The 19,431-nt window shown below is 37.7% G+C and overlaps 1 protein-coding gene across 3 annotated transcripts in view; it reads right to left on the bottom strand.

Moving 5' to 3' along the window:
- PIK3C2G (phosphatidylinositol-4-phosphate 3-kinase catalytic subunit type 2 gamma) overlaps positions 1-19,431 on the bottom strand; it is a 255,904-nt gene that overhangs the window by 69,936 nt on the left and 166,537 nt on the right. For all 3 annotated transcript variants that reach the window (XR_014184867.1, XM_082061159.1, XM_082061158.1), the window contains exons 20-25: positions 11,844-12,024; positions 10,495-10,602; positions 8,117-8,209; positions 5,830-5,959; positions 3,603-3,739; positions 955-1,124 (exon numbers count right to left, since the gene is read on the bottom strand). Coding sequence is in view for 2 of the 3 variants with exons in the window: in XM_082061159.1 (XP_081917285.1) it covers positions 955-1,124; positions 3,603-3,739; positions 5,830-5,959; positions 8,117-8,209; positions 10,495-10,602; positions 11,844-12,024 (819 nt within the window). In the remaining variant the exon portion in view is untranslated. The remainder of the gene's footprint in view (positions 1-954; positions 1,125-3,602; positions 3,740-5,829; positions 5,960-8,116; positions 8,210-10,494; positions 10,603-11,843; positions 12,025-19,431) is intronic.

Here is a 19,431-nt window from a genome sequence, read left to right on the forward strand (position 1 = left end):
CTCATATCAATACTCCCACGCTGTTATTTCTGTCTAACACACTGAGATAGTCTAGAATAGTCAAAGGCCAGCTTAAAAAAATAAATTTAAAAAAAATAGTTTTTTTTTAAAAAAAGGGAACAATTAGTCCAAACTTAATTCTAGGAACAATTCTGGAAATTATTAGCAAACATGGAGGAATTTGGGATCATTTATCCATTCTGTACTCTGCCACAACAGCTTTTTTGTGTTTTGCACATATTGGCATTATCCTAACTATTCTTATTCCATTCCAATTCATTTGTCCTAGTATGTTCACATTAGGAACTAGAATGTAGGATCACATTGTTGTATTTATCTTTATCATGGGACAGTTACATCACAGATAGATATAAACACAGAAAAATCAGTCTTGTTTAGGTAAACTCAGACATTTGCAAAACAGCCCCTGAGCTCAGTGCAGTTAGATGTAAAACTTCAAAAGATAATGAGAAAATTGCAGTTTTACCCACAGAAGCACAATGTAATTATTCTCCGTGTCTATTTGGAAAATGTAGTCTCTTCTCTGAATACAGGAAGAAAGTGGTCAATTAGGTACATCTATAGTTTTGTATCCATCATAGGAAAACTTATCTATTAGGAAAAAATAACAGGTATCAAAATTATTTTGGCACAGGTCAGTCTACTGTTCTGGTCATTACTGAATTCCATCATTCAAATCTCTGCCCAAACAAGGGATTTAGAAATTTGTTTTAGACTGAAAGGGCATCTCCAACATCTCATTTGAATTCCTTTTCCAGTCATTCCTATGTTTTCGGAGGTTTTTGTGAACAACAAAAAGATGTTGTTCTGGAAAATTCAGAAGTGAAAAAAAGCATGATCTCACTTCTACTTTTTTTCATGGGTGTTGATAGGACTGTGAAATTTTGGAACACTGCTTTAAAGTTTAATATGTGTGTTACTGTAGATACTAACCTTCTGATGCTTCCAAATGTCTGTGCATGACCTAAAAATCTTCCAAAATCTATGTGGAACATGTGTCCAGCACTTGTCAGCATTATGTTGTCACTGTGTCGGTCACAGACTCCCAGAATGAAGGTAACAACACACCAGCCAGCGCAGGAATAAAAGAAATTCCTTATTGCCTAGTTAGTAAAACAAAAGCATTTACTGGAAATATACAGAGATGTGTTTGGTTTTGACACTAATAAGAAAACTAAAAGTTGTAGTTCTATAAATGCTATGTTGCTAAAATTGTAACAGCAAGGTGTTGGTAGGAATGGTACTCAAACAAGTAATATGCGAATTTCAAAGTAACAATGAAAAAACAATTTTATGCATGAGGTTTTCACCTTTTGTTTTACAGATACTTGGAACTCTATGGAAAACTTCTAAGGTGAAATGTACTTAAGAAAAGAAAGCTTCTTGGCAGAAAGCTGACATTTTCTGTTCAATAGCGGGCAGTATATTGTGAAAACAATTGTTTGGAAATTAGTTGGAAATCTACAAATGTAACCATTTGTTTTGCAAAGAAAGGTTATTTTACACACATTGTACTGTTCTGTACCTACATGGTTCTTTTTTGTCCAGAACTCCATTACCTTTCTCAAATCCTAATTAATCAAGTCTCACAATATTCCAGCCCAAAGAATTAAACCCCATTTTACAGAAATGAACTGAAACAAAGAAAGGCTAAATAGTTTTCTGCTCATAGCATCTGCGAATCTGAATAGACTATGGGATCAAACCCAGTATCATGCAGGGAGATACAAGAGAGTGATTAAACCAAAACCCAGCCTAGCAGTTGTGTTTAATATAACCTATTCATCTGATGCTCGTTTACATGGCGGAGATGTCTGCTTTCATGGTTAGTCTGCTTCATGTAAGTAGATTGGCTCATTCAGATTTATCTCATTAATCTCTTTATAATATTACATTGTGGCATTGCTGTTTGCCAAAAATGTGCCCGTGGCAAACGCAGGAAAACGTTCAGGGTAATGATCTGCTCATCAGACACTCATAGGAGGATTCCACGTTTTCTGCTAACTTCAGTGTGAAGTATATAAAAAATGCAACTTCTCCTAGTAGAAAAATCTACCCAACCTCTTTGACAACACACAAACTCAGTATCCTCTCTCAGGGGAGAGGTATTCCTGATTCAAATAATGATCACTTTTCTATCCCAAAGGATAAGGAATAGCTCTTGTTTTCTTTTTAATTTTACCTACTACAGTTTACGAACTGAAAATGTAGTTTTTGTTCAGAAGTTTTAATCTCCCATGAATCTCAGTCACAATGTGGTTCATTTATATAGAAACCCAAACAACCCTAAACTGTGATCTGGACAAAAATTGCATTAGCCAAGGTAAATCATTATTTCGGCATCAAGGATTTCCCTGCAAATGCAGGGTGTTGTCTGTGATGGCTGATAGGGATGGCAGCACTGTGGAAGACTTAGGCCGCATCACAAGAGTTTGGTGAATTTTATGTTTAACTGTACTACTTACTCTCTTTGGTGACCTGTGATTTTGTTCACTCAACTGTAAAACGAGGATATTAAAGCTTACTCCACATGAGCTCTTTGAGCACCTTAGAAATAGTATTGTATGAGTAAAAAATTATAAAGGAGTAAAAGAGAAAGGTTTATTCACCAGTGAGAACAAGGTGAATGTAGAGTAGTAATTTTATGCACACCCTATGCAATCAGATTGGACTGTATTTCATACATTTAAAAATTGAGAGAAAATAGGTAGAAATTGGGTTTAGAATATTTCACATTAATGGTACTTTTTAAAAACAGCAGCAAGAAATCAGAGTTTCAATCAATAACTAATAGTATCTCACTTCTAATGTAACACTGTAATTACAAAATTACTAAAGTTTATCAAACATATTTATGCTATACATCTACTAAGACTGTTAGAAAAAGCAATTTATTTTCACAGTGGTAAATACTGTGGGCATGGAGTTGGGTTCTAAAAATTGAACCAGCAACACAAACATTAAAAGGTTTTTCATGGCCCTCAGAACATGCTCAGACAACAAAGAATGAATAGAAAGAGTTGCCGGGGAAACTTCTGCTTCTATAAATAAAATCTCAAAATATTTGGCTCATGCATAATTTCTACTTTCATAAAACCAGATGTATTATATGGCATCCCACAGAGTGATATGAAAAGCATGATCTTACGTATCATATGACTAGGCAGTTTTGATAAAACAGCTTTCTAAAGCTGTAGGTATTGACATGGTTATTTCCAAATACAGGAAATCCACTGAGACTTTGCATGTGTTATATTTAAATAAAGTATTTAGAGAGCTGAGCTAAAAAAGAAATGTTTTTGACTTCACTACTTAATTTCTACTTAGCTTCTCTTCACTTTAGTAGTAAACCTCACAACATCTCTATGATATTTTTATAGAAAATCTATTACAATGCACCTGATTCAGAGCAATATCTCCTTAGACAGACAGTGGCATTTAAGTCAGTTCCCTGGCTTCTATGCATTTGCTTTGTTTGTCTTGTGTCTGAGTCATTTGTTTTTGCTGCTTACTGTCATTTCATTTGGGTTTTTTCCTATGGTAAACCATGAAATATATAATAAGCTTCATGACGACGTTACCTCTTGGTAACTTGTTTCCAGAGGATGGTGATGACGGAACCATTTTTTAATTGTGTTTTCTTTCAATGGTCCTATCAGACCAGACTCCCTGTGGATCTTCGCTAGTGTAGTAGCATCTGGCACCATCTGTACCAATCCTAATCAGACAGAAGAAGAGTTCAAATGAAAAACCTTCAACTTTAAAAAATATGAAGACCATCAACGAATATGGCTTATTGTTGGATCACTCCATGCAGAAAAAATACATGCTTAAAAGCTTCTAAAATAATGAATGCAATAGAAAATAGAGATCAGGATTGTTTTTCTCTTTGGAGACAAAAACCAAAGGACACTTAGTAAAAAGTGGCAGTTCTGCAAATGAGAAATCAAAACATCAATAACAATATTGAGGAAATAACTGCCTGAAGGTACCAACAAGGCCAAAAATTTAACAAGATTCAAAGTGAGTACAATATGGACACAAATCCCCAAAAATCTATAAAATATAGGATCAGATACTTAGTATGAAATATAAAGTTATTTCATATGTGTTTATTGCCAAGAATGTTCCACAAATATTCTGGCAGTATGCGATACTGATCACAGCTGGGAGAGAGGATACTAGATGGTGCAGAAATTAGTCTGATCCAAGATGACATAAACTGGCACTTTGAAGCGCAGAGAGAAGCCAAGCATTTTTCATTGCTTCACTTGAATCCTCTGCCTCTACTGCATGCACTTAATGCAATGTTTTGGAACTGAGACCTGGCTTGCCAGCCTTCTGTCCCTGTCTCTGTGTGTGGGTCCCCTGGCACATCATCCCACAACTCATATTACAGGAAGGGCTTCCTTTAACAATCTCAGTTGGTGACAGGCTCCTCTATGATACCCTGCCTGGAAAGTGGGATCCTACCAGTGCTTCATCTGCTTTTCACCTTTCTATGAAACCTGATTTCTGTTTTCCCTTGACTATGAAATTATCACTTGCTGTCTGCCTTGTATAGAAAAGGTGGCCCATGAAGCAAGTCGTTAGCCTGGGATTTGGAAGACCTGCGTGTACAAGACTACTTCTGCACGTCCTATGTGGGTTACAGGTATGTCACTTGGTCCTTTTATCCTTAATCATCAACTTTAAAACAATTATATTAACACTTATGTAGCTCATAAGCAAAGACATTGTGAGGAAAATCTGTCTGACACTGAGAGACTGTCAGGCAGAGAATATTATTTGCAGATGATCCCTGTATCTTCCTTGACAAAAATCAAGTTAAGTGTTAGTATATAAGAGAGACAATAATATTATGTTCAGAAATGGTATTCTTGTATTATTTGCCTTTGAAGTAGAAGCCTTCAAGCTTTAACCCCAACCCCTACAAAGAAGGAAGGAGTCTTTTCCAGGTCACCTTAACCACCCACCACATCTGTGAACTCATCTTTGTTTTCTCCTAGCTATCTCCTCCAGATCCTTCATCCTCTCTCATTTCCTCTTTGTGGCTCAGAAAGCAATGATTTTTTTTATTTTTTTTTTAAGTTTTTAGTTTTTGTACAGCAGGTAATCTGAATACATCAGTCTTCTACTTGTGCAAGGATTGTTTTTATAAAAGATCTGGAGAGTCAGTAAAAAATAGTAAGCTTATTGCTGTCAGTAAATTTCTGTAGCAAGCAATTGGTATCCCTGCTACAGCTCTGCTATAACAACCATAAAAGAGGGAAATAAAGATTTCAGATGAGTCAGGCCTGCCCTAAGCAGCATAAATCACAAGAGTAATATTTCAAAATCAACACTGCGAAGTTGTCATCACTTGTCTACAGGTACTTTGCACAGCCACATGCAAGTAGGTTAATTTAAGCATCTGTGAAGGATCACACTGGATTAAAACTTTAGTAGCAATAGCAAATTTTCTCCAAAACTCTTCTTTTGATGTGTGAAGTTACCATTAAGAATCTGGTGCAAGCTGATGGTGTTGAGGCTTTTGGAAAATTCTAGCCTACATTACTAAAAACTCAATGAGTTTGGTGGTATGTATTCTGGAAAGGCAGAATGAATAAACAAAACGAACATGCAGGAGTAGGCAAGTATACAATTTAGGGCCTGAGTAACAGAAGTTCTGAGCATTTTTTCTTCTTTGGGGGGAATATAAATAAGGCACCCATTAAAATAAAAGCTAAAGGGTAGATTTTCCTTTACTGCTGTTTACATGAGATATGAATAATGTAATAGAGGTAACTTTCATAAGGTAAAACTGACCTTGGCCTTTTCCTGTAGATAAACACCTATAAGTGATTATTTGCATATCCAGTCCCTCTTGGAGCCAAATGCTGTCCATCACCCGAATAATTTGCAGAACCAGCATATCTTGACGTAGATCATCGCCTATCTGTGAAAATTGCACAAAAAATTCAGGTTTCAACTTCAATGCCACATAGAAATAACATGCTATTTCATTTAGATTTTTTTCCCTCACCAAAATAGCTGCATTCATTTTACAGTAAACCCCTTTTCAAAGTTGCTACTTATCTTTCAGTATCAGAAGAGGACAGAGTAAATGGGACACATAGGCAGAAACAGTTTTGGCAGCCACTGAGATGATAACAAATGCTCCCTGATTAACAGCAGCCTTTCTGCTTATTATTCCTATATAATTATTAGAATTTGAAAATTTAATCCGTAGGTAGGATCCTAATTTAGTTACATTTTAAAGTCTACCTAATGCTAGATCCTTTTTCACAAATGACAGCATTTGTCTAATGTTAAGCTTCACAACTTGGTATTTGCAGCAGACTGAAAGGGAATTTTATCACGAATTTATATTTTATCCATGATATAATGCATATTCAGTTTCAAACAGTGATGCTGTGTTGACTGCTCTCCCCACTGAGCCAGTCAAACAACAATCTTAGTGAAATGGGGCTTTAATTGTAGCCACAAGAGGTAATGAAGAGATTATCTTCAACCATGGCTGAGCAAATGGCCTGTGAAAACAAAAGACCTGCTTTTTTTGTTGCCACCTCCTCCCCACCTCATCTAAAATACATGTGACTTTTACTGGTATTTTTAAGTGCTCTATTCTTTTATTACACTCTTTATGTACAAGCATTCCAATCAATGAACATTTAATGCTATGAAATGAATCCTTAATGACACATAACTATTCTTTAAAAATATATACATATATATTTCTTTCATTTAAAGGTAATCTTAACTCCAATCAATTATTCTTAGTACCCAAACATGAGAAAAACCTTGTTCTCTCCACTTATCTTCCCTCCTTCCCTCATGTATAGAGTCAGTAGACAATTTAGTATGACACCAGTGGTTACGATTTTATGCATGCATTATCCACCATGAACAAACAATGGAATTGCAGCACAAGTAAAAGCTACTTTAGCACTATGGTTTGCTGACAGGGGAAGGCGACATCAGCTATAATACTTCTACAGCAACTGGAGAGCTGGCTGTTTGTTGAATGTTACCGAGCAGGGAAAACACTGTCTCGGTAAAACCAGCACAAATGTTTAAATGCTGCACAGGTAGGCATTTGCTGAAGTTGCTCAAGTAAGCAGGAGCTTGTCTATTTAACATTGATTCTCAGATGAAATAGCATAAGAACCAGAACAACTTAACATTGCTAGCCTCCTCCAAACATGCCTGGAAAGCATACTTCTGTTCCTGAGAATCACAGCTGCTCTAAAAGTCAATTTAATACAAGAAGGCCTAGAAATATCTTTTATCCTTTTAATTTTATTTATTTTTATCAATTTTTAGCCTTTTGGTTTGGAACATGATACTGCAAAAGACTGAGAAATAATATTTTTTGCAACGCTGAGCATTTTGTATCCATCAGCCATTTTATGAACTTCAGTATTCTCTGAAAACAGCATGCACTGCTATGGAAGACATTTTCTTCTTTCAAAGTAACTTTAGATTACAATTATTTTCTTTTGCGGATGGACACAGCACTCTCATCAACTCTGACGCTTTGAAGGTGACAACTGGAAAATAAATTGGAGTTTACTTTCAGAGTCATGTCCTTTCAGTAACTCTAAAGAGACGGAATTCTTCTGCAGTTCTTTCCACTTCCCTCTTCCTCAGCTCACTCCTCTGTGCTGGCTGCATTAATTCTGTGCAGCAAATGCAGCCTCTAACACTCCAGTATTTTGATACGTTAGATGCATGTGTACAAGACTACTGGATTTAGACATTCTGAATTATCTCTCCTCTTAGACTTGCCCTCTGACTCCAGTGTGATAAATAAACTACGTTCATAAGATAAACTTAATATTTTATCCTGGTTGTGTCCACTAAGAAAAAGAATTGCAAGAACTTGTTTGATTCTCTACCAATCGAAAAGTTGATACTTCAGTTCATTGCCTCAGCATATTCCATTATAAGTTCTGCTATTAAAAATAACTGGGAAAAGTGAACAGCAGAGCCAAATCTAACATCCTTAGGCTCAAGGACTAATATAAATTAGGAGAATTACAAATCAACACTTTGCATACAAAATGAACTGAAGATTAGAGGAAGAACATACCTTAAAAATAACATTGATATTTCCACTTGGAGCATTTGCATTGATGAAGGAGATTTTTAATGGAAAAGCATTGGATGTAAAATATGAACATGACTTCAGGGAAAAAGAAAATGAGAGAGAATAACAGTGTCACATATATGAAACATCAGGCTAATACAGTGCCTCCAAAAAGGATGCCATCTTTAAATATTGATCAGTAGCACCAATAACAAAAATAAATAATTCTTGATATTATTGACTGTTTAATTGGGTCAGGAAAATAAGAAATTATTTTTCCTAGACAATTTGTTCCACTCAATAATCAGATTACACAAATAGATAATATTTTCCATACTGTTTTTCATTTTCACCCACGTCTATTAATGATGAACTTTGGCTGGGACTGAGTGGACGAAGTACAAAAGACTGATCTAATGAGAATCCATACAGCATTGAGAAGTCTCAGGTCTTATTATTTTACACACATGCACACAAAAAATATTGCCCAAGCATACAGTTTTACTGGGAGCAAAGAAGCTGCTAATTTCTTTGGTGATCTCACTCTGGCTGAGAATATAGGAAATTCTGAAAATCACAATCTATTTTATGTGGAATTTATCTTAATTAAACATGAACTCTGACTTCTCATGCCCTACAGCTCCTTCCACCAGAAGACCTGAAAGGGCTTCAAAAAGCATTAATGAGCCAAGCACTGCAAATCCTGTGTGAGTTAGAGTGGTATTATTAACATCATTAATAAAAAAAAAAAAGGGCGGGGGGAGGGCTGGGAGGGGTTGCAAAAAAACAACCGAAAAAAACAACCAAAGGCAACGGTAAATTAATGGCCTGGTCTCTAGAAATAATGAGTGCCTCACAGGAGCTACTGCTGTCCTGACTGGGTGGAGTGCAATGGAGGCTAATTTGAACAAAACTGCTACTAGACACAGCTGTCTCTTGCTTTTCATCAAAACATCTCAAAGCATGGTACAAGCAAGCAAATATTGTCTGAGCCACATCATACATCTGTGGCATGCAATAGCTATTAGTGATGATGAAATCCTGACCCCCTATGGAATTTTGTCAATTGAAATGTCTCAGTAAGTGCTTGAAAGGTTGCTGTGAGATAATGCATTACTGACAGAGCTGGGAGCAGTGCTTGCTTCAAGTAAAATCAATAGATGATGCCAAAATGAATTAAATTTAGGTAATTATAAGCACTTAAAAATTCTAATTTGCATGATTATACTGACATACAGTTCAATCAAGAAGCTGCATATATTTATAGCAAGATAATGGCCTATAATGATACAAGAAAAATGAAAAAAATCTCTCTTCAGATTATTTAAACATTTTGTATCTGTCCAGCCAAGCTGGTGCAGTATAAATAGAATGACTGTATGGTGAGATACTTTCTCATTAGTCATTATTTCCAAAAAGCCTGAAAGCAGTGAGAAGCAGAAGGCTTCAGATTCTCCTGACTTATATCACAATGGGCCCAAGCCTGTGGGGTGCTGGAAGACTTCTATTCTCAGTGAGATCAAGGCTGAATAGCAATTACTCAGAGAATCACAGGTCAAAGGCAATTGAAAGGATCAGCACCTCCTAGAATCAGGTCCACTGTAGATAATGAGCCAGAGAATAAAAATAGAGCACAAATTGCTGTCATTAGGCAGCCATATCTGTTAATATATACGGCTCTTCAGGTTTGTTTTCTCTTGCTGCTGGATACCTTTTCCTTCTCTAGAGCTGGAAGAGCATATTCCTGGCATAATATTGTTTATGAAAACATTTCTAAGCAATGAATAACTCAGTACTGTGGTCAAAGTAAAGTAACACTAATGAGCATTGTTGTTTCCTTTAAGACATTTTAATAGGGGCCATAGAGGTAAGTTACTGTCAATATTTAATATTTTAGCAATTATCATTCATGTGCCTATTCTCTCCTCAGCAGAAAGACAGCTAGCTCTAGAACTTTAGCTGCTCCTACCCATGACAAGGGAGAGTCTTGGATGAGAAGAAAACTGCCATCAAGAGCTACCTGGGCAGGATGGTTACCAGGTCTCAGCTTCAGTGGAGCCAGGTGCCTTTGCCATTCAATGCCATGGTAGGGGAGCTGAGCTGGGAGCAGGTTGCCCAGAGTTTTAAATCTTTGTTGCTCCTGCTGCTGCACAAGCTGAGACATGTATGCAATACCCACCCCACCAGTCCCCTGTACTTCTGCCTCCAACAAAGGCCCTCAGCTTCAAAGGAATTAGGAAGGATGTCACTTTACTGGATGACTTATGCTTAATACCAGTAAGATTAATCCCCAGTCAACGCAGCTGTACACTCCTTCTCCCTCTTTATACTGAAAAAAAAAAAAACCAAACCAAAAAATCCATTACATGAGCTATACTTACGTCTTCCTCTATGCCTAGGACAACAAGCGCAGGATTCAGGGGAAGCCGACAAAACTTTACCTCCTGGAAGAACTGCGAAAGCCTATTGAGTTCCACCTTTAACACCTCCTGCAACATGTGAGTCATTATTGCAACATGAAAGAACATAACAGCAACTTTTGAGCCATTTACTGGCTTTCTATATTTTAAGCTAGCAGTACAGCTTCTGGAGCTAGTAGCATCCATGTAACCTTATAACAGCTAATGAGGTCATGTTGAGGTGCAGTTATTAAAAATAAGCACTGTCATTTTACTCCACATTCATGCTTTTTCTGCCTTTCTGCAATTTGTTGCCTGTTGCCTCAACACTCTGATCTCCCTCACCTAACTGTAGGTGTATTAATTGCAAGGTTTCTGAGTTTCTCAGTATCACAGTAACTGCAGCCTTGAGATTAATCTCTACAATCTGAATTATGCATCAGTAATGTATAATGTATCACTACTCTTTCTTTTTCTTTACATGGATTTTTCTCTTTGCAAATGTTTTTTGCCTTTTTACTTCCATGTTTGCTTTGCTGCTCTCAGTAGCAACACTGAGTTTTCTGAAAAAAAACCTTTGAAAATCTTTGAATCCTTAACAAAGCAAAAAGAATTCATTATAACTTTCATGATAACCAGCAGCGGCACGTATATTTTTATTTGGCTTTCTGGTCTGTCTTGCTGAGATCTCAGCAAGAAGCAGTTTTATACATCATGTAAGTAACAACAACTGTCTTGGAAAATTAACAGTTTTGAATTGGAAATGTACCTAAGCAATATAAAAGCTGCACCCGCTGGAGAAGATGACTGCAAGCCTTATACTGCCACGAAAGCATCTCTGCAGATATGCATACCGTATTAGTTGCCGAATGCTATATTTTAGATATTAAGTAGAGTCCACTCTGGTTGGCTTTGCTAAGAAAGAAGGATGTTCAGCCTGTCAAGGGCAAATATTAGTAAAGTTTTCAAGAAACAATGAAGCTCTATAGGAGTCAAATACTTGGGGATGAGGTGCTGAATGTGGACGTTCCTTCCAGTAAAATGCTAATCAGCTCTGTTGCCATTATTTCCGACCAGCTTCAAGTCTGGTTGAGAAGGAATTGACGAAGGAATTTAAATGGCTTAAAAGATCTGCTGACTTGAAGAATAACAGTGATGAGAGTTGTCCTATTAAATACGTGTTTTACTTGTTTTCAGAGCAGCATAAAATTTTATAAACTTTTGTGAAATCTTAGGTTATGCAAAGGCATTATAGGAAAGAGGTGTCACTTTGGAAAAAATAAAATTACCTGAAAAAACTTAGATGGAAGGGGAGGTATTTTTTAACAAACCTTTCTTTTTGCGTCACTGGCAGCTTTTACTTCTTTGGCAATGTCTTCCAGAATTCTGATAAGTTTCCCCTCCTTAGAAAACTCATGGTTCAGGGTTTTTCCAGCACAGAATTGGAGAGCAGCCAGTAGTTTCTGATACCAGATTTTGAAATGAACTTCATTCTGTGCATTCTTCAACAGCCTGAAGGAAGGAGGGAAAAAAAAGCATCTGTGTATCTAAAACTGATTTTTATTTTATATCACCTCTAGCAGGAACAACAAATGCACTCCAGACTAATCCCTGTTTGGTGACTTTGGGCAGGAGAGAATGAAGCAAAATGTTGTTTATTTTTTGGCTGTACTCAAGTCCCATTTGATAACTAATGAGATTCCAAGTGTGTTGAATCAATAGGAACCTGTCATTTCTTTTTGTCATACATAGTGCAGCACCTGTATTGCTTGTTATTTCTGCAAGAAAAGTTTACAAAGTGAATATGTTGTATTTTTTGAAGTCTAGTCTTAAATATATATCTCTAAATCTATGATGTTTTTGTCTCCTGCCAGTACACTTACACAATGAAGCACATCTTTCAGCTTGGAAGTGCATTTAAAGACCACTTTAGTCTCAGACATTTCATCAGTTTTAGAAACTTGCAGTATTTTAAGCTGAGGAGACATTCCTGAAATTGGCTATACTGCTAAAGAGTGAAATGAACCCTTCTTTACTGGTAAGTATTGGTCTAAAGCAAAAACTCAGCTTTTAATTTGATAGAAGTTTGTAAAAGCTTTGGAAATGGAGTTATTACTAACATAAAAGTCAGAACTAAAACTAAAAACATTTTTTTTTCCTTCATGTTTGCCATAGACTCTTATGTAACTACACATTCATTTGGCCTACGAAAATTGTGGAGTTTAGGGATTTTTTAGTTAATTGAATTAATTACTGTGATTTTTTCTTCCTTATGTGGGCCAGAGTTTTTGTACACATTTTATTAATTTTTATAAATGCAGATGGACTCATCAGCTTTATATTGCTACTAACATCCTGCCCATCTCCTGGGATTTCCCTTTGCCTGAAGGATGGACGAACGTCTCTTTGCTTTTGTCCGAACTTTCCTCCACACAACTTCATCCTTAAGAACATCTCAAACCTTAAATGCCTGAATCTTCGTGCAGTTTCCTTTACCTGATGAGGTTACACAAACCTAACTAATAATGCTACTTTTCACAGGATAGAAATCAGAGAAGCTGTTGACTTCCAAGGCACAGTACATGCGAGTGTCACATAAAAAAAGCAAGAACACGATAAGTACAAAGCACTGATATTTAAAGGAAAAAAAAATAATTCCTATAGACACTTAAACTCCTTCAAATCATATATAAGGCATTACAATATTGCCACTGTAGCCCATGCACCTTTTGGTGATGAGGAATTCTTGTCATTTTTTATGAGGCAATGATTTTTCTAGGTCCTCTTTTCTTATATAAGTCTATGCAGAATAATATCATCTACTGGTTTCTCAAAAGCTTTTCCAGTTACACAAAACCTCTGAATATCTAAAGGTTTATAAGTATTGAAAATCTTAAAGAATGTGTGGTGTTTCTGTCAGAAGTGCCTAGACATGAAACAGAAGAGAAATTTATCATCATCACACTCTGGAGGAGACTGAAATGACATTTCTTTCTGTAGACTGGTAAAAACAAATAATTACTTTTTGGATCAGAAAGAAATACAAATTGCATTGCAGTGCCTGATGGAAGGCAAACAGCTGTATTCTTACCATGAACCCTCCCCAAAATGAAGAAGGCTGAGAGCACATGCATATATGGTGGTGGATAAACGGATTTTTTCCAGATTTTGAGTAAAGTAAGCCCAGGTTTCCACAGACTGGGATTCATTTGCTTAAATGTAGATGATACCTTGTGCCATTTTAGATATCCTCAGAAATCCTATTCGGCCTCCAGCATCTGCCTTGGAAAGGCATGGGTCCACTAGAGACAATACCTTATGTGTGCATGTAGATGCCTCAGATGCCCTATGGTGTATAAAATAGCCTATGTCTAGGGTACTGAATCACACTCTGCAGTGGCTTTTTAGCTCAGTTATAAGTAAACAAGGTGATTAAAAAAAAAAAAAAAATCCTCTGTCCACTTCAGGAACAGGCTTGATGATTATTTTTCAAACAAAAGCTTTACCAGCACAGTGCAAACTGTCACATAGGCAGGGATTTTAGTCTGCTGAAGCAGAGCCCAGCTCAGTCTAAGTCCAGCTAAACAGCTTGCATTTCTCTTGGAGCACAGGCAAAACAAACTTGTACACTTCTGCTGTGGAAAGATAAGTGCAACTGCACCTAAGAAAAGATGACATCACTGTGATATCTATTTTGAACTGGTCAGGTTATGTTGGTGCAGAATCTTCTGCCAGCACTTAGGCTTGCATTGGAATGAGCTGAGAATCTAAATCATATTAATTCACCTATTCAATTTTTAACAGTACATATTTAGAGAATCGAGATAGGCTACCTTTTCATGTTTGAGATGTCCTTTTAATCCTTTCAGATATAGAGAACATTGAAACAACTTTTATTTCCCTAAAATAAAAGCCTTAGGACTTCACGTACAGGAAGCAAAATATTAAAACCAACATGTTTTGCTATTTTAAACAGAGCTACTCCCTGCGTAAGGCAGATCAACTTAGAAGATCCATTTTTTGATTACTCTTATGGCTGAGTGTTCACAGAAAAAAAGCTTTTATTTATATAATATATATATATATATATGATACAAAGATTTCTTTTCAATCTGAGAAAGGATTATGTGCCAGATTCAGATAGCTTATGCATAAGATGTACGTGAGGACAGAGGATGTATAGAGTCTGAATACTCTCACATGTGCTTCTCGAGCCCAGTCCATGTGAAGAGTGCAGGCAGTCATCACAATCTCACTGCTAAAATCCATTTCCATGTCAGTTGCAGCTCAGCATACACCCCAAAAGCTGAACCCACGTGGCAGCTTTTGACAGCACATGTGCTTCCTCAGCAGCCCCATGAGGAGCTCGGGGTTCTGCACTCAACATGTTTCTGGCCGCTACAGTTCGGGCAGCACAACTTACTTCTGCTTGCCCACTGGGGTAGGTGTGCTTTTAAAAGCCTGTAGACCTTAACTTGCAAAATGATTTGGATTAACTGGGTCTGACTTCTATATTCATTTTTAAAAAAGCAGTCTCTAGGAGCACACAAAGGACAGCTTTTAATGTGATGACTCATTACAGGCTTTGCTGAAATGTTTATTCAACAACTGAACAAATATGTAGTTGTAAATCTGTCTTCCCAGTTTCCTGGCCCACATATCTTCACCCTGCCATTGCCAGAATTCAAGAGAGACAGGAAAGTCTGCAACTTCTCAGGTTGCAGGATGGAGAAATACTCAAGACACTAATGAAATTTTCAAGTTAGGACAAGATACCAGGCTGTGAGAGAGGAAGACTAAATTGGAATGATTTAAAACTCAAGGGTGTCAGTAGGGAAATTTGTGAAGGTGTTGGGTGTTTGTTTGTTTTTCCTGACAATTTTTACAGGTTTCTGCAAGACAGAACAAAAATCCAGGACTATACAGAATAGATTTCCTCACTCTTCAGGGTTCTCTGATTGGGGACAAATGCCATCGTTCTCAGCCAGACCAGGGTAATTCAGATACCCTGTCCCAAGGGCACTTTCTGGGAAATACCACAACAGCACTGGAAACAGAAGGATGCTGGCTTGAAATCTAGTAAAGAAGTAAACTAAGCTGCCCCGCTTAGCAGCAGTCGGAAGGTCCAAGTCACATTCTAGGGTGCCCTGAAAGATGTCCCCAACTTCCTTATGCAAGCAGCTGCTTCTTTTCCTTTCTGCATGCCCCCATTCCATGCCTGCAAGGTGTCTCCAACCGCATTTTCTAGCACTTGCAGAAACATGCCTATGTCTTTTTTTCTGAGTACAGAAACACAAGTGTCCTGGAGAAATTTTTGGCACAGGGCAGAATTGAAGGTGGGGTTGAATCAGGCTGAGTTGGCTGCTGTGTCAGAGAAGGAGAAACAGGGCTACAACCAGCAGTTATGGAGAAAGAAAAAAGGAAGGAAAGGAATGTGATGGGATGGAACTTGGTACCAAAACAGGTGAGCTGTCCTCTTACTCCTGTGGTGTGGAGATAGAGGGAAGCTGGTGCTCTAAAGGCCTTGCAGCACAGTCTGTTCTCTGAGTTGGATTTGGCAGACAAAAGAAAGAGTGAGGCTGCTCAGACAGCTCTGCTGTGTGAACATCTGTTCCTTGTCTCCTTCAGAAAAGGGAGCAGGGTGAACCAGAGTGTAATGCTTGACAGGACAGATTAGCTTGCAGGTAGCCTGTTAAACCACACTGCAGCAAAAGAAATCTAAGAAAAAGCCAGGATCTCCAGTATCTTACTAGAGGTTTTAGCCCCTACCTGCTATGAGCGAGTGAGGTACAGTTTGACTGGGTTATTTACACGTGGTGTCAAAGTCAGAGTAGTGACCCTAGTTGATTTTTTTCCAAGGGATGTCTGGTATTTATTACACAAAAGCTGTGCCTACCAGCACACACACTGCGTACTCTTTGCTTAAGGTGTTTTTAATTCAGAGACACACAATGAAAATGAGGTGCCTTAGGGTTTTAAGATGAGTGCTGAGGTACTTACTGTCATTGGTCAATCTCTGGTAAACTTGACCAAGGAAACCACTATGCTTTGTTGTGAAGGTATATTTTATGCTTGTTTTCTGTTTCACTAAGCTGGAGGCAGGACGAGTCATGGAAGAAGATAACATTAGTACAAAACTGCTGCTCATAATAGCAATAATTGTTTTAAAATTATACTCCACAGCCCTTTGTATAAAAGATTAGCACACAAGCACACTTCTCTACCACTGCACAGCTTCCACGTCTGAGGTTGCCATCCATTCTGATTTTCATTAGACACCCTGCAACACTCTCAAGCTGTCCTTTGTGCTCTTTTGTGTCATGCAGCTATGGCACAAACCTGAAGCACATGATGGATTTAATATTCAGCTCATTGAAGAAAACATTTTATCGTTTGCATTCTTAATCAGGAGATTAAGTAAGAGGGGTGATTTGCCAGTGGGGTTGCATTTAGGCTTGGCAGCTTCTTAAATCCTACTGCAAGTTACTCACAGACACAAGGATGAGAGAGATGACAAAACTGCGCAACTGAAGATTAATACCTCCATTGAGCCTGTGATTGGCCATGAGGATGAGTGGGCAACTTCTGCTATTAATTACTGAGTTGCAAGTTAAACTTTTCTTAGTTTTTTCTTTTATCTCCCCAAGAGATACATTGGACAAGGTTTTTACTTCCCTGGAAGTGATAACAGAAATAATCCCTTTGACAGAGATATCAACATAGAAAGTACCACACAAACACTGTGAACTCCAGTGAATTCCAGATTCTAACAAGTACCCGTCATCCTTCTTCCCCTACACCTGCAACTCCCCTTAATCCTCTCAAGAGCACAGCCAAGTCTGTAGAATTCGTATTTTTCACTTGTGAGCTGGGTCACTCAGGCATGGCTTCTTTAGACACAGCCAAACTCTAAGGTGGCAGAGTGCCAAGCTGGCAAATATGACTGTGGCTTTTCTGATCTCTTTTCTAATGCCTAGGATGGATGACTCAACTTGCTGAAGCTCCCCGGAATGTGTCCATAGGATGGCAGCTCTTGCTTCAGAGAACAGAAAGGAACGCTTGCACTCATTGCAATGTAATCTCTGTTCTCCACCTCCTTCACGGCCTTGGTGAGATAAGACTTAATTGGACAGCAAAATTTAAATAAACTTACTGGAAGGCCTTAAAGTGGCTCTACTCTCATGGTCCTCTTTTATTCAAGAGATAGCCTGTATGTATCTCTGTCAACTTCCTTTAAAAAATGGATACAGGACAGTACCTCCCTTTTTAAACTAACCCCAAATTCTAGGAAGGTGTGATTTATGTATTACAAGTCAGAAAGGAAAACCTAGAAAACAGCGGCACTGTTCTGTGTAGACCTATTTGGGTATGGCAACCAACAAAGCAAAAGACATACAAACAAATGAACAACTGAAAAGCACAAATGCCTAACATGTTGAGAGCATTGCAATTTCTGCAGGGGAGGATGGAGAACAAAGTCAATTAGGCAGAAGAGTTAATGTACAAGAAAGACAGAAGGGACACAGCAGCTCTCCCAAATGACCGTAGCACTGGGCATTTTCCACAGCTTTACAGAAATACAGTGCAAGGTCATCCGGTTGACTGGAAGGACCAAGACTGAACTCCCTTTCACTCTCCTTTTCTTTGACTGAGTACAAAGCCAACAGAAAGAGAGAGGCACCAGAGACCTGGCAGGACTCTGCCTTGTCTGTTGATCTTTCTATTCCAGACAAGAGGAGAAGGTAAGTTTAGATTTCTTTAGTAGACTGAGTGAAATGTGGTGCAATATTTTCTCTGAATCTTCCTAACCAACTAAGTCACCAGAATGGAAGAGCAGCAGCTGTTCAGTGGTTTGCAGCATCTGTCCACTTTTGGCTCTTCACACCTCTCACATAAGAAACCTGCAGTCAGTCTCACCTGCTGCTTCTCATATAACAGAGCTGCTTTTATAGACTCATTTTTCAAAGCATTACCCTTGAACAGAAAATACCTCTGCTTAAAGTGAAATTTGGTTTTAAAAAGCCATGCGAAACATTTGCTTTCCTTTTTTTCTGATTTTTTTTAATAGAACAGGGATCTAACACATTGGTCTCCGTTGGACAACAAAATATTGTTGCAGACTTATTATAAAGTATGCTGGTATGCTTGAGAAACACAACATTTCTATAGCAGACAAGGAACTAATTGTCATTATTTGCTAATCTCCTCTCAAATATCTTTATGAACAAGGCAAGACAATTTGCATCCAAACAAATCACTTGATCTGGTAGATTCAATCAACCCAGTTCCCCCCACACCCACTGAATGCCTTAACATGTGGAATGCATGTCCTGCTTACCCACAAAAATTAGCAGAACAATGAAAACAGAGGCTGCACTACACTATGCAAGTAAGTTGCCAAGCCGTGCTAAGGCTGCCTAGCAGAAAAATGTTTTATTCAATAGGTAATATAGTTAGTTGCATGTACTTCTGTATTAAGAAATTAAACCACAGATAAAACTGGTGTTATCTGGAGAAGAAAGAGCATTTACCTTAAAAATTAATTGTATCAAGAATTAATAGGAGAGTATAATGCTGCACAGGTACCACTATCACTACCGGACAGCAGATGTTAGCTGGTGTAAGGTCTAAACAAGAAAAAGTCACCCTCAGAACATGTCTTCTCCAATTTGTTGAATGGACACGTTAACATCAATATAAATGCTACAAGAATTGTCTAGTAAAAAGAAGTGCTAATAGCGTGTCTCTTTCTGCTTCAGTTTGTAAAAAAAATATAAATAAATAAATAAATAAATAAATAAAATGAATTGTTGGCAAAGCTGGTCCCTTTCTAGTCTATTTCTCTTCATTTGATTTGGGGACCAAATTTATTAACATGCTATCATGAACACAAGAAATACCTGTAGCAGAACAGCAACA

Source organism: Streptopelia decaocto, assembly GCF_964273445.1.
Source record: "Streptopelia decaocto genome assembly, chromosome: 1".
NCBI classification, from domain to species: Eukaryota; Metazoa; Chordata; class Aves; order Columbiformes; family Columbidae; genus Streptopelia; species Streptopelia decaocto.